At 33.0% G+C, this 15,728-nt stretch overlaps 1 protein-coding gene across 1 annotated transcript; it reads left to right on the top strand.

The window, feature by feature from the left end:
* The first annotated feature begins 13,933 nt into the window (after positions 1–13,933).
* Positions 13,934–15,504, top strand: LOC109019068 (dof zinc finger protein DOF5.4-like). The gene has a single exon (XM_019001294.2). The coding sequence runs from the start codon at positions 14,183–14,185 to the stop codon at positions 15,152–15,154; it is 972 nt and encodes a 323-aa protein (XP_018856839.2). The 5' UTR covers positions 13,934–14,182; the 3' UTR covers positions 15,155–15,504.
* The last annotated feature ends 224 nt before the right edge of the window (positions 15,505–15,728 follow it).

The following is a 15,728-nucleotide window of genomic DNA, read 5'->3' as shown; positions in this document are numbered from 1 at the left end:
AGTGCCTTCAACCTTGTAAAATAGGCACTAACATGCAATTGCCCTTGTGAAAGCACAAAGATCAACTTTTGTAACTGAAAAATGCGTGGACCATTCTTTTGGGAGAATCATGCTTTGAGGTCATTCCAAATCTCATGTGCAGTGTTGATATAAATGATGCTAGCAGAAATTCAGACGAAACAGAGTTGAGAATCCAGAATATTATCATATTGTTGCAGCACATCCACAAAGCAAGCGTCGGATTTGAAGGCTCGAGGGTGGTTCTATCAACAAACCCTAATTTGTTCTTTGTAGACAAGGCCATTTGCATCGATCAGACCAAGAATGATAATTGTCACCAGTAAAGGACTGAGTGACGAGAACAATACCAGGACTATCACCTAGGTAAAGGAAGAAGGGGCTAGCTGGTTCTTCCATCGAAGAGGAAGAATGTGTCGGCGCCATGCATGAGAAAGAAAAGGAAACTTGTAGAGGCATGTAGAAGTTTTAGAAATCTGATGCCATTTCAAGAAAGTAATTTGAAAAAAATACTTTCTGATTAATTACCTCAGTAAAATAATACAAGGGTATATATACTGTTTACAAAACCAAAAGAAATATCTATCATTAGTTACATTCTAAGTACACGTTGAAACTAAGTCTAACTAGAAAATATAAGCAAGTCAAATACATCAATTAGAAATTGTAATATTATGATACCTATACACATATATCTCACGAATTAAATTCACTATTTGAAGTTTATTTTTCACTATCTAGCAAGTTGATTCTACAACGGTAATTTTCTAGTATTCAATTTTAATTTATAGAAATATGTACCTTGTGACTCTTTCAAACTGTCGACGTGATATAATTTGATTTAAAAAAAAAACCTTAAATCCAAATTATCCTTCAAATTATGTGGCAATGTAAAGTCCATAAAAGAAGAGTGAAGTAGACGGTGAAAGAGAAGCAGCAGAGGCCAAATATTGAGGAAATCAGAATCATATCATGAACATCCATTGCACACACACATGCAGAGACAAAAGACAATGGTTTGTATTGTATGTACGTAGGTTTTGGTTGGTTATGTTTTTTGTCATATACGAAGATGAAGAAGATCCCCACAGTTGCGTTGAGTCACTTCCAAGTGTCTCAAGTGGGCACTGACTACACTTCCATCGTTCAAATTTTTCTACATATCCCTTTATTTATACTACTAATTAGTGGGGATAGCCCTCCAGTGTAATTGTAGGTCTAACTGTTAATTAATGTGATGTGCTTACTCATCCTATATATGACTATTTGCTTCTAGAAACATGAACTATTAATCATAAAAAATGATGTTATTTATTATAAGAAGTTGTTTAGATGATGAGATGAGATGAGATGAGATATTTTTAGATGAAAGTTAAAAATTGAATAAAATATTATTAGAATATTATTTTTTAATATTATTATTATTTTTGAATTTGAAAAAATTTAATTATTTATTATATTTTATGTGAAAATTTAAGAAAGTTGTTATGATGATACGAGATGGTTTGAGAGTTATATTTCTCAATCCAAACGACTCCTAAATTAATCTCCGGCCACACTCATGGTGTGGTGTATTTCAAGTGGTTTCTTTTATAAACTATTTAAATGATAGTCATTTGAAATGTATTATATCATCAAATATAATTGAAGATAACATGATCCAAGATAAATAAGAACAATACTCATTAATTAATTTTCTCGATCATTATATTTTAGATATTATAATGATAAATATATGAGTATTGATTGAACTTTACCCTATGATGCAAACCAAACATCATTGATTCTTTAGCTCATGTTGTTATTTAACCCCACCAATATTATAGTTATGATTTACCAAACATAATGGTAAATCAGAAGATGATATAAGGATAATGATTAGAAAAAAGATGCCGAATTGCATTGTTCTTAAAAAAAAAAAAAAAAAACTCTCCATTACTTTTCTCAATATGTACCATCTCTCATTCCTTGCAGAATCTTTTGCAATTCATAACACCCATTTTATAGGCATAGCTTTGAGTTTTGTTTTTGTTTTTCCACCCATTCTTCCATGATTATTGGTTGGCTTGGCCGGGGGAGGATGGTGGGGTCCGAAGTGAAGAGAGATGTCCCAAAGCCAACCGACTGGGCCGTAGGAGTGAGCCCAAAGCTGGTGTGGCTTTAGGATAGTGACACCCATTAAAGGGTACAGCCGTGAAGACCCATCGAACAACATAATCTTTTTGCAATCCTAGGGATTGTGAAAGCTGGTGCTGATCAACTTGTTGACGTATATAATAGCCCATGCATATGGCATATTTTGCTTCCCATTCTAAAATCAGGGTATATAGCACTAACCATATAGATGCATGGAAGAGAGAGAGAGTGAGAGTGAGAGTGAGAGTGAGAGAGAGAGATGTGGACAAATACCAGAAGACCTAATATATCTAGAGGCATCCCCACCACCGTCCCATGTGCATGTGAACATGTTTATCTCAAACTACCTGTTCACTCAACCCATCATAATCAACTCCAAACGTTCTTGTTCTTTTCTTGTTTTGAGTGCCTCCAAGTTTCTGACCCTAATATTGATTCCTATCAAACAGTGAAATATCTAATTCTGTTTTTTTTTTAAAAAAAAAAAAACAAGGGAGACTGCTTTACAAGTACAAGATATTTACTACAAGAAAATCAAGTATTTATGATAAATTATTTACGATAATAACGACTATTTACATTAAAGACAAACTTATTTTGACAAGAAATAATCATTTCTATTAAAAATAACTAATCACAAATAAGTAATTTTCTATTAAAATGTATATTCATTTCAACGTCGTCACGTCAGATTCATTAGGTTCTCTGCAATCCGTCAAGTTTTTTCACACAACTGATGATCATGTACAAAGTAGGATTTGTGAAGAATGATGCTACTCCCCAGCTCGAGATGAACTCCATCAAACAAGAGTTCGACTTAATTAATTTGTTTATACAGCGAGCGCATGAATTGCGCCGGTCAGTGCATAGATGAACGCTGATTTGCCCAGTACATTGGGCCACAAGTATTGTCAATTGAAACTCCCACAATAATTACGCATAATATCCAACTGTACCGAGTCAAGAGAGGGAAGAAAAAGAAATCAAAGGGAGAGAGAGAGAGAGAGAGAGAGAGAGGCTTTGATTGAGGTGGACATGTTACATATATAGATATCATATCATACGTACGTAGCTAGCTAAAAGCCATAAACCTAGTACTATATATGGCCTGGGAAGTTAATTTCTCTGTATTTGACAAGAAAAGGCACCAGACAGCAATTTCTCGTTGCATGCATGCCCTTGTATTTTTTTGAAAAAACTAGCTTCAATCATTTTATGGCTTGTCTTTCACGTTGGGTAGACTTCCTGTGCATGCCCAATTTTTCTGAGAGAAAGAGCACATGATATCTCTTTTAGTTGATAATTATATATACCATGTCATAGTTCATGCATGGTTTTTGTCAAAACGATGAAACTATGCTAGCTACACATTATACTATAAGAAAATGCTTATTTTTTATCAGTTATTTATTACGAAAACGATTATTTTTTAGAGAAATTAACAAAATCGACTAATTCCTAGGTAGTCCTGTACAAAATGCATTTGATTGCATGGACATTAAAACTGTATTATGAAATATTCAACGGGGTAATTTCTTATATTTAGAAGTGTCATTTTATTGGTTTATATATAGGAATTGTCTGATAATTTCTTGAGAAAAGCTCGGAAATAGATAATGAGTAGAGTGAAGATTTGCATAGGCCAGGGGATATTTGACCACAGTCAATTTCAAAGGTTTATAGGAATTATAGCATAGTGTCTTGCTATGCTGAGAAGGCGAAAAATCCTTCCTGGACGAGATATCACCCGAGGAAAGATATGACTCGAAACACTTCATCATTATTTTTTATTTTTTATCTATTTTTTTATTTTTTATTTTTATATATTATTATTTAATATTTTATTATTATTCATAAAATATCTAAAATTATCTCATTATCTAAACACAACTTAATTCTAAGAAGAGTGAAAAACAAAGCAGGTTAACGTTAACCACGATGCGATGATGGGGCATTGGCATCATTAATGAGAGTAAGGCCAACCGACAGATATACAACAGAGCATATCATGATAGTAATACGGAAAAATTATATTTGCAGTTATAATACGTGTATTTATTTTTAAAATAAATAAATATATATAATTTATATAAAAATTATTTTTTTAATAATAAATCCTATTTTTAAAAGAAATACACAATGTTTACGTGATGAATAATTGTCTACCATACTCAGGGCACGAAGTATTAGATGAGACAAAATAATCTTGTTTAGAAATAATTTTGCATTATCTGTAGACAAGGTCTTAGGTATGTTTATAAGGAATGAGCAATCTTCTCTTGTAAAATTAGTTTTATGATATGAGTTAGACCTATAAATTTCTCTATAGTATCAGAGAATGCTACAAAATGAATGGAGGCTCATACTACTTATTCCATGACAAGTACTAGAAAAAATAATAGCATGGATGTGAGAAATGGTGCTAAGGAATAGTCTCACATTGCCTATAGAAAAGGTCTTAGGCATGTTTAAAAAGAATGAGCAATCATTTCTTGTAGAACCGATTTTATGATATGAGTTAGGCCCATGAACTTCTTCACCTCAAGCATTAAATAAAACATGATCTCATAAGAAATGGAAGCTCACTCTATAAATACTCGATAGATCTCAATAAAAAATGTCACACACTCGACATATACCATGGAAAAAGGTCATGCACTATTGAAGTCATTCTCATTTTCATACTATTAATGCCTTAATTTGCACAATAAATCGAACGGGAGAAAAGAATCATCCCTGATCCATGAGATGATTCAAACTTCGATACAATGTTCTTCGTGTTCATCCATAAAATAAATAGCAAATAATCATAAATAAAGAGAGACATAGAGATTTACGTGGTTCGACATAATGCCTATGTGCACGGATTGTTTGGGGGCGAAATCCATTATAATGGGTGTTTTTACAATCTCTCATGATCTCACATATCTCACAATATAATATGAAAATTGAGTCGGCCTACTCTGCCGTCCAGAGTAGCCCACTCCCTTTAACCGCTAGTTGTTTCTGTAACTTTTTTTTAATATTTTTTAATATTTTTAAAAAATAAAAAATACGTCAATACACTTAAAATCACTTCCTTAATCATTAAGTAAAAAAAAAAAAATTCAGGCCGTCAAATTGGGAGGCAAACTAGTTTTAGTAGAATTTAGGGAAGATCCTTTGGAGTTGTAGTGGAGTTTGGCGTATGGAGCTTTTGTGGAGAGATTTTGAGTGTAGAGAGCTTGCCGAGAGTTTGTCAGATTTGTGGAGGATCTTCTCATTATATAGAGGTTTATTTCCTTGGGGTAATTGAATCCAACTTGCCTTGTGAAGTATTTTCCTTTTAGGAAGTCTGAGTTTCTTTTCTTTTAGGAATCTAAGTCAACTTGTCCTATCTTTTATCTTGAATTTCGACCTTATCTCGAGGCTAAATTATAGGCTGTTGATTTCAACCCTACAGATGCCCCCAATTTTTAAGGGCGATTTGCTAGACAAGAAGGCCTTGAAAATCTTCAAGTCAATAATCTGCAGAATAAATTTTAAAAATTGGTTCCTGGTATCTTGTTTGTTTCCTAATTTTCTGTTTGTTTTGTGCTAAGTGGTGAAGCTCAGTTTGGGAAGATAGGTGGGACTCGACCGCATTAGATGGGAGCTTGTCGCTCTACTTTGGTAGGAGATGTACTCAACCGCATTAGGAGTGAGCGTAGAGCTCTGCTTTGGCGAAAGATGTACTCAACCGCATTAGGTGATAGCGTGGAGCTCGATTTTGAAATTGCTTATACGTGTAGATGTTTTCCATGAAAGATTGTTTATTGTCAGCAAAGACTGCATATTTCCATGATTGGTTTTTTTTTGTGTATTTTTGTGATGGTTTTTGCTTTTGTTGGTCATAGTAGATTTTCTGCCCCTTGGTATAAATTTTTGTTAGTGTTCTCGTTTTGTTGTTTGTTGGTAGTAACCCGCGTTTAAGTGGTCAGGAAGTCCGTTGACTCCCTGGGTCCACATTAGGTAGTTGCCGAGCTCGTCGATTCGTTCTCGAAGGAAACCCGAGCAATGCAGCTGTGGAGCTTGGTGGCTTATTCCTGAAGGTAACCCATTGGCAACAGTTGTGGCGTGAGCATAAACACTCGGCGTTTGCTGGAGAAGATGTTGTGCTTGTATTACTGTCCATATGAGAGAGGTCGGGTAGTCCAGAGAGTTGCCAGTCTGTTAGGCACCTAGGAGGTCGAGCGATCCTTGGCCTTTCCCGCTTGTTGGTTGCGTCACGAGTCTTTGGACTCAACTTTGGTGGCTAAGTAAGGGGGTGGTGGGGTCTCTTGACCTCCACGACCATTGGTTACACCGTGAGTCTTTGGACTCAACTTTGGTGGCTAAGTAACGGGGTTGTGGCGTCTCTTGACCTCCATGCCCATTGGTTGTACCGCGGTATTTGGACTTGACTTTGGTAGCTAAGTAAGGGGGTTGTGGGGTCTTTTGACCTCCACGCCCGTTGAGTGCACTGCGACTCTTTGTTGGACTCGACTTTGGTGGGGTCATTGTTCACTGCGAGTCTAGGGACTCAACTTTGGTGGGGTGGTTGCTCACCACGAGTCTAGGGACTTGACTTTGGTGTTTGAGGGCCGTTGTTCACCGCAAGTCTAGGGACTCGACTTTGGTGGGGCCGTTGCTCACCTTGAGTCAAGGGACTTGACTTTGGTGTTTGAGGGTCGTTGTTTACCGCGAGTCTGGGAACTTGACTTTGGTGGGGCCGTTGATCACCGCGAGTCTAGGGACTCAACTTTGGTGTTTGAGGGAATGCCCGACCGTATTGTTGTGGCAAGAGGCCGAGTTTGACCATTCTGAGAGGTTTCACCTAAAAGCAAATAGGTTAGCATGATCCAAATTACAAGTTTGAGATTTGTAAACCTAAGCCATTCCGTTAGATTGTAGTGAAGGATGGTGACACATGGGCGATGCCCGTGGGCAGCCATGCTTTGGCATTGATGAAGGCCCGAGATGCCCGCAACACCAAACTGTCTATTCTGATGAAGATAGATTAAGATGCTCGAAAGGGGCTTTGCAAGTAGTGTTTCGCGACGCGTGGGTGATTTCTAGCAAAGTATATTCCAGAGTAATTTTGCTACTGCTTTCCATTTTTTCCGACTAGGATTGTCGCTGTCGAATGATTTTTGCATGGAGAAATTGTTCATCCTTGAGTGCTTTTGTAGCAATAATCTAGCACGGTTGAGATTGCTTAATTTTTGCTTGTTGAGAGGCCTTGTTCTTGTTGCTCGCCTAGAGGAGTTGGTCTAGTTGCTCGCCGAGACTTTGGTCTAGTTCCTCTCCCAAGAAGTTGGTCTGGTTTGGCAGTAATGAAACTGCTTTCATTGCCCGCCATGTAGCTAACAGAAGGGAGATGTTGTCTGCATTGATGTGAGGCTGGCAAGTTGTTGCCCGCCATTAGGTGGTCTCGCCATGGGGGTGGCGAGATGCTACCCCAAGTAAGGCTAGCGAGACATTGGCTGCCATGAGGGTGGCGAGGAGCTAGGGAATAGTTGTCCGCCAGGAGGTGCTGCGGTGGTGTTAGCTGCTGCGGAGTTGCATGGTTTTGATCTGGAGCTACGTTGGAGGAGGATGGTCGTGGAGGTTAGATGCAACAATGTAGAATTCCTTGGGGTCGGCAATGCCGTAGTGACTGCAGAACATGCCGGAGGTTCACGATGTGGCCTTGGGTGGTTCCACGAGCTCACAGTTGGGCTGGGCTTGCGAACACGTTGTGGTGTTGGCATCGGGAAGCTCATGTAGTATGCTTTGGTGATGGTGGCGAAGGGTGACTACAAGCAAAGCCTCCATGGTCGGGGACCTTCTTGCTGGCAGCATAAAATGCCAGTTGGTCAGGTGGCAGCTGCTAGTGCTTTGCCAGCTCACAGACTTCTAGTCGTGGCTCTTCTCGTCTACTATTGGGACATTTGACGGTAAGGATTTTGGCAAAAGAACTTCCGTGGTTGAGTTCCTCCTTGAAGGCAGTAAAAAGCACTGACTGGTTAGGTTGCAGTTGGCAACGGTCTTGTTGGCCCACAAATGCCTGCCTTCGACGGCGTGCATGGTGCAATTGAGCTCCTCGACTGTTGCTGGTGGCTTCACTCGACGGCAAGCAAGCTGATGGATGGATGGAGAAGCTGATGGCTTCCAGAATGAGTGACTTCGATGTGGTGCCAATAGCAAACTCCCGCCGGATTCGCCTGGATATCTGACCACCGTCACGAAGAGGTGGCGTGGCCGCACCACCCGTCACAAGGGCCATTAAGTGCACGATGGTGTGTACCCATCATCCACATGCCCATTGTGCACCTGCATGGACATGCCTTACATGCATGGTATTCGTGCACAGCACGCGTCCCACGTGCATGACACATGCTGTGTATCTGCACTTTTTTTTTTCTTTTCCTTCTTTTTTGTAGGTGTTAGTAAAATAAAAATAATAAGGAAAAAATGGAAAAACTTATCTGAACTTTTGTAGACAATCTCGAGGGCCAGAGAATAACCTTCTCCCAATTCCTGTGTAGAAGATTAGTCGATCCCACAGACAGTTTCAACTGTTAATGGCTTAATTTGCATAGCAGACATAAAGGAAAGAAAGAATCATCCCCGACTCACGAGATGATTCGGGTTTCAATACAGTTTTTTTCGCATTCATCCATAAAATAAATAGCAAATAAACATAAATAAAGAGAGACGTAGGGATTTATGTGGTTCTGCATAATGCCTACGTGCACAAGTTGTTTGGAGGTGAAATCCACTATAATGGATACTTTTACAATCTCTCATGACCTCGTATATCTCACAATACAATATGAGAATTTAGAGAATATCCTTTAGAGTTGTAGTGGTGTTTGGCATAGGGAGCTTCTGTAGAGTGATCTTGTATGTAGAGAGCTTGTCGAGAATTTGTCAGATTTGTGAGGGATCTCCTAATTATACAGAGGTATATTTCTTTAGAGTGATTGAGTCTAACTTATATAGTGAAATATTTTCCTTTTAGAAGTCTGAAATCTTTTTCCTTTTAGGACTCTGAGTCAACTCGTCCTAACTCTTATTGACTTTATCTCTTAATCTAATTTTCAACCTCATATCAAAGTTAAATTATAGTCTAATAATTTAACCCCTACACATACCTTTATTTTTACTTACATAAGCATGAAGTCGGGACCATCCAGCTCCTCTCATATTCTCTACAGGTGAAGATATGTGGAATTTGGTTGTCCAAGAAGTCGTTTTAACACATAAAGTCAATGTCACTGCCAAGGCCGAATCCAACTTTGTGGACTACTCTATTTCTCTCCAGTATCCACAAATTTTTCTCGATCTAATTTATTCCTAAAAAATAATGATAGAATTATTATCTTATTATTATTCTTTTTATATTTAATTTTTTTAATTTTTAATTTTACTTAATAATTAAAATAAAATAAAAAATTGAGTATTAGTAAATATATATATATTTAAATTTTTTTTAATGATTAAGGATATTAAAAATATACTTAAAAAATGATAAAAAAATAAAAAGACTTGAAATATATTTGGGTAGTAGATGGATAGTAATAAGGTAGTAAGTCTATCACTACCCATTCTTATATAATTCCTTCTCCATAAGTATTTACGGCTAGTATTTTGGACTTCATGTAAATGATCATATTATTTCTCTAAATATTATTTGTTGTTCTAGAATATATAAATTTCATGCACTATTTTTTATTTTTTTAAAAAAAATCTTGATAGAACCGACTCTTCCATTCGGCAAGTTAGGCAATTGCTTTAAAGGCCTTGTGGAAAAAGGGCCGAAAAAAATCTAAGTAGAGTTTTTTAAAAAGAAAAGAAATACCTAATTAAAAAAAATTAATTAACTCGGTGAGAGAATATCAAAAGTATTAAATATTATGTGATTTTTAATTTTAAAAGTATTCCACATAATAATTATTTCTAGTACTTTCATTCTAAGAATATACTTCTCTTTTATTATTATGAGTTTAATATATAATGTGAAAAATTATAAATAGTAAAATCTAACTTTAGAGTATTGATAACAAAATTTTTGTATAATCTTTTGAATAACTTTTTTTTCCAAATGTATAGGTTGTTTATAGAACTTTATTAACAATAATGATTGTAATAGCTTCTAGGATAAGAATATCTCAGAGTATTTGTGAATAATAATAAAATAGTTTGAGTTAAGATATTTTATTAGATTTTGAGAAATGAGATAAAAAAAAAAAAAAAAGTTGAATTGGAGAATAATTGAGAATACCTGAGAACAATTTTGTTCCCAAACAGACCCTAAGAGTCTAAGGCTGTGTTTGGGTGACCAAGTATCCTCAACACTTTACAAGTATTCTCGTACTTTTGAAAATACTTCACATACCAAACAACTTAAAATACTCTCAATGAGACCCACAAACTCACTTCAATCTCTACTCATAACTATTCACAAACATTCTATAATACTTATCACTATTATATATAAATAAAAAATAAAATCACTATAATATTTATAACTATTAAATATAAATAAAAAAATCGTTATAATATAAAAATAAATAAAATCACTATAATATATAAATAAAAAATATTTATCACTATTATATATAAATAAAAAATAAAATCACTATAATATTTATCACTATTAAATATAAATAAAAAAATCATTATAATATATAAATAATAAAAAATCACTATAATATATAAACAAAAAAATATTTATCACTATTATATATAAATAAAAAACAAAATCTCTATAATATATAAATAAAAAATAAAAGCACTATAATATATAAATAAAAAATAAAATCACTATAATATATAAATAAAAAATATTTATCACTATTATATATAAATAAAAAATAAAATCACTATAATATTTATCACTATTAAATATAAATAAAAAAATCATTATAATATATAAATAATAAAAAATCACTATAATATATAAATAAGAAATATTTATCACTATTATATATAAATAAAAATAAAATCTCTATAATATATAAATAAAAAATAAAATCACTATAATATATAAATAAAAATAAAATCACTATAATATATAAATAAAAAATATTTATCACTATAATATATAAATAAAAAATATTTATCACTATTATATATAAACAAAAAATAAAATCACTATAATATTTATCACTTTTAAATATAAATAAAAAAATCATTATAATATATAAATAATAAAAAATCACTATAATATATAAATAAAAAATATTTATCACTATTATATATAAATAAAAAATAAAATCACTATAATATATAAATAAAAAATATTTATAACTATTACATATAAATAAAAAATAAAATCGCTATAATATATAAATAAAAAATAAAATCACTATAATATATAAATAAAAAATAAAATCACTATAATATTTATCACTATTAAATATAAATAAAAAAATAAAATCATTATAATATATAAATAATAAATAAAATCACTATAATATATAAATAATAAATAAAATCACTATAATATTTATCACTATTAAATATAAAAAAATCATTATAATATATAAATAAATAAAAATCACTATAATATATAAATAAAAAATATTTATCACTATTATATATAAATAAAAAATAAAATCGCTATAATATATAAATAAAAAATAAAATCACTATAATATATAAATAATAAATAAAATCACTATAATATTTATCACTATTAAATATAAATAAAAAATAAAATCATTATAATATATAAATAAAAAATAAAATCACTATTATATATAAATAAAAATAAACTACTATAATATTTATCACTATTATATATAAATTAAAAATAAAATCACTATAATATATAAATAAAAAATAACATTACTATAATATTTATAACTATTATATATATATAAATAAAATCATTATAATATTTATCACAATTATATATAAATTAAAAATAAAATCATTATACTATTTATCATTATTATATATAAAAGTAAAATAAAATCACTACAATATTTATTAATATTGAAAAATCACTATAATAAAATCATTATAATATTTATTACTAAAAATAAAATTACTATAATATTTATGGGACCCACACATTTATTAACTACTTACTCAAAAGTTAACAACTCAACATACTTCACACATCCAAACAACTCAAAATACTCTCAATGGGACCCACAAACTCACTCCAATCTCTACTCATAACTATTCACAAACATTCTCAACACTTCTCAACACTTTTCAACACCCAAACGTACCCTAAAGCATATATTGTAAAACTAGATTTAATAAAATGATCTCTAAATCAATTATTTTTAACAAAGATTAAGTCAGTTATTAGTTAAAAAGGTGGTATAAAATCTTAATCCGTAATTTTAGTTTTGCAAAACGATAGGAGTTATTCTTAAATAAAAGTATAATGTAAAAATATAAATATAAATATAAATAAATTTATTTAATTTTAATTTTTAAAATAAAAAACCTCAATCAAAATTTCAACCTTAGGCCTCAGAACCTATTAAGGCGGCCCTGAATCTAGAATGCACATAAAAAAAAATTACTTTTTAATCGTGAACTTCACCTTTTTTTAAAAAAAAAAAAAATCTACGCTAGATTTACATTCCTTAAAACTATATCTATAATTACTCATTTATTTAAGTATTGTGGTTATCTAAATAAATTTAATAATATGATATGGTATAATACTATAATAAAACATAATTTTATCTATTTTACGAGATTAGCTAAGAGCACTCGCAATAGATTATTCATCACATATTTTAAAATATATCATCAAAATTTATTTTTTCTATTTTATATACTGACTTTTACAATATAATATACATCAACTTATCTATTTTTTCTTTATATCATTTATATTTTATATTTTTTAATATATTTTAGTCATTTCAAATAAAGTAAAAAATAAAAAGTAGATAAAGAAATGAATAAAGAATAAGAAGTAGAAAGACAAATGAATTAGATATTGTAACAAATTAGATATTAATTATAAAATACATAATGAATCTCCTATATTAAATTATTTCCTTCAAAGTTTATAAAAATATAGATTTTACATGACCAGAATGCTCTAGTAATTAACTTAAGGGACTGTTGTCATATTAGAGCATCCTTATTGGCTTGGCCAAATGAGGAGATTGGTTAAAATTTGCATAATTGATGTCAAAAGTATCCCACATTGAATTGGTCAAATCTAAAATAATTTAGACTTTTGCTACAATGATTGGCCAAATATGAAGAACTACAATTGATTCACCAAACATTAAAATATTAATTTTTCACTCCAAACAAACTTTAAAATATTAGTTTTTCACTTCAAACAAAAATACTATTTGGTTTGTAATTAAAAAATTTAGATAGAATTTTAAATGAGTTTAATCAAATATTTTTTTTATTAGTATTAAATGAATTTTGAAAATATGATTTTTTTAATATTAATTTAATTAGAATATAATTATTATTAATATTTAATTGGTAGAGATATAAAATGTAATAAAAAAATGTGATAAAAAATTATTAAATTAATAATATTTTATTATTATATAGAGAATGAATATATAATTTAATGTGAAGATTAAATTAAAATAATAGATAAATATGAAAAAAATATGATATTGATTAAATTTTAAAGTTAAATTTGACAAAACAAATGAGGATGCTTTAGAGTTCCATCCTCATTAGATTGCTCATATTAGAGTATCATTGTTATTTTTTCGGTTTTGAGGGACTGTCCAGTAATTTTGAAAGGAAGGCACGAAAATAGATGATGAAAGAGTTGGAAGATATCCACAGAGGATATTTGTCAGAAGGAAGCTGTTGCTGTGCTTTCTCACACACACATAAAACTGCGAGAGAGAAGTTTCCCAGTCACAGTCATCAAGTGTGCGCAAAGCACTTCCCCGGAAAAAATAAAATAAAATCCTACGAGAAAATTTGCAGACTCCAGAGTTGTTCTTACAACGAGACTTTGGAATTTACGCACCGGGAAAAAAAGATTTAAGATTCTCTCGTGAGATTGAGACGAGGCGAGGTTACAGAAATGCAGGAAATCCATTCGATCGGAGGGGGAGGGCGACTGTTCGGAGGTGTCGGTGGAGGAGGAGCCGATCGGAGGCTTCGGCTGCATCATCAATACCACAACCACCAGCAGCAGAACCATCACCAGGCGCTCAAGTGCCCCCGGTGCGACTCGCTCAACACCAAGTTCTGCTACTACAACAACTATAACCAGTCCCAGCCCCGCCACTTCTGCAAGAGCTGCCGTCGCTACTGGACCAAAGGTGGCGTCCTCCGCAACGTACCCGTCGGCGGTGGCTGCCGCAAGGCCAAGCGCTCCAAGCCTAAGCCTGCTTCCTCCGACACGTCAACTCCGCAGCCGCAGCGGCAGCGAGAGCGCAAGTCCAACTCTAATTCTAGCAGCGAGAGCTCTAGTCTCACCGCCACAAACACCAACGCGGCCACGGAGGCGGTTTCAACGGAGGTTCCTTCTTTAAACTCATATTCGAATCTGTTGAACGTCCAGGACTCCAAATTGTTCATCTCCAACCCTAGTTTCGAGACGGGGTTACTGGAACAAGGTTCCGACTGCGGAATATTCTCGGAGATAGGGAGCTTCACGAGCCTGATAACGGCGTCGAGCGAGGCATTGCCGTTTGGATTCAATGGAGTTTCGGAGACGACGCCGTTCAGGTTGAATCACCAAAGCCATGATCGCCATCAACAGCAGCAGTGGCAACAGGAGGAGCAGCAGCAGTGTAAGGCGATGATGAGAGGTATGGTTGGAGAGGAAACGGAGATTCAGCAGGAGATCACGGGGGAGCTAGTGGATCAGACGGTCCAGCTCGATCTATCATCCTTGCAGGATAGATCGAGCGGTGGAGGTTTCGGATCGTTGGATTGGCAAGTTAGTGGGGATCAAGATTTGTTCGATCTACCTAACACCGTCGATCAAGCATACTGGAGCCAGAGTCAATGGGCTGATCAAGACCACCCAAGTCTCTATCTCCCGTAAATATCTGTCTCGTTTTATCTCTCTCACATTTAACTACATATTCAGATAAAAAGAATGAAACAAAATCAAAGAATGATGAAGGAGGAAAAGAAAAACAAGGAATCTGGGAGAGAGTTAAAATGGGAATTATGCATAATGATGACTGTTTTTGCTATGTAAATTGATGTTTGTTTGTTTTTTTTTTGGAATTTCGTTTCTGGGTTCATTAATTTTGATGAATCCGGAAGGTGTTTGATCATATATTTGATGTGATGCCTACTAATTTATCAAAGATATTAATGGAGAAGGTGTATAGGATCGTGGCTTCTTTTGGTTTTGCTGATTAAATGATTAAATTCAGTTTGTGTGCACTTTGCAATCTCTTTCGTCTTTCCCATTTATTTCTTGGATTATCTGAAATTTTATTTATTCAGATGATCTACTTCTCGTTGCACAGGTTGAGTTATTAAGAAAAATAAAAATAAATTTAAAATAACGTCCAACAATATAAAAAAATAGTTTAATTATTTGCGTAATATCGCATTATTATTTATTTATTATTATTATTATTTATTATTTATTATTTATTATTTAT

The sequence above is a fragment of the Juglans regia genome, chromosome 6 (genome assembly GCF_001411555.2).
Source record: "Juglans regia cultivar Chandler chromosome 6, Walnut 2.0, whole genome shotgun sequence".
Taxonomy (NCBI): Eukaryota; Viridiplantae; Streptophyta; class Magnoliopsida; order Fagales; family Juglandaceae; genus Juglans; species Juglans regia.
This window is presented reverse-complemented; position numbering and strand designations above follow the sequence as displayed.

Bases quoted from the DNA above. Each gene is read 5' to 3' on its own strand.
- LOC109019068 (XM_019001294.2), top strand. From the start codon at position 14,183: ATGCAGGAAATCCATTCGATCGGAGGGGGAGGGCGACTGTTCGGAGGT.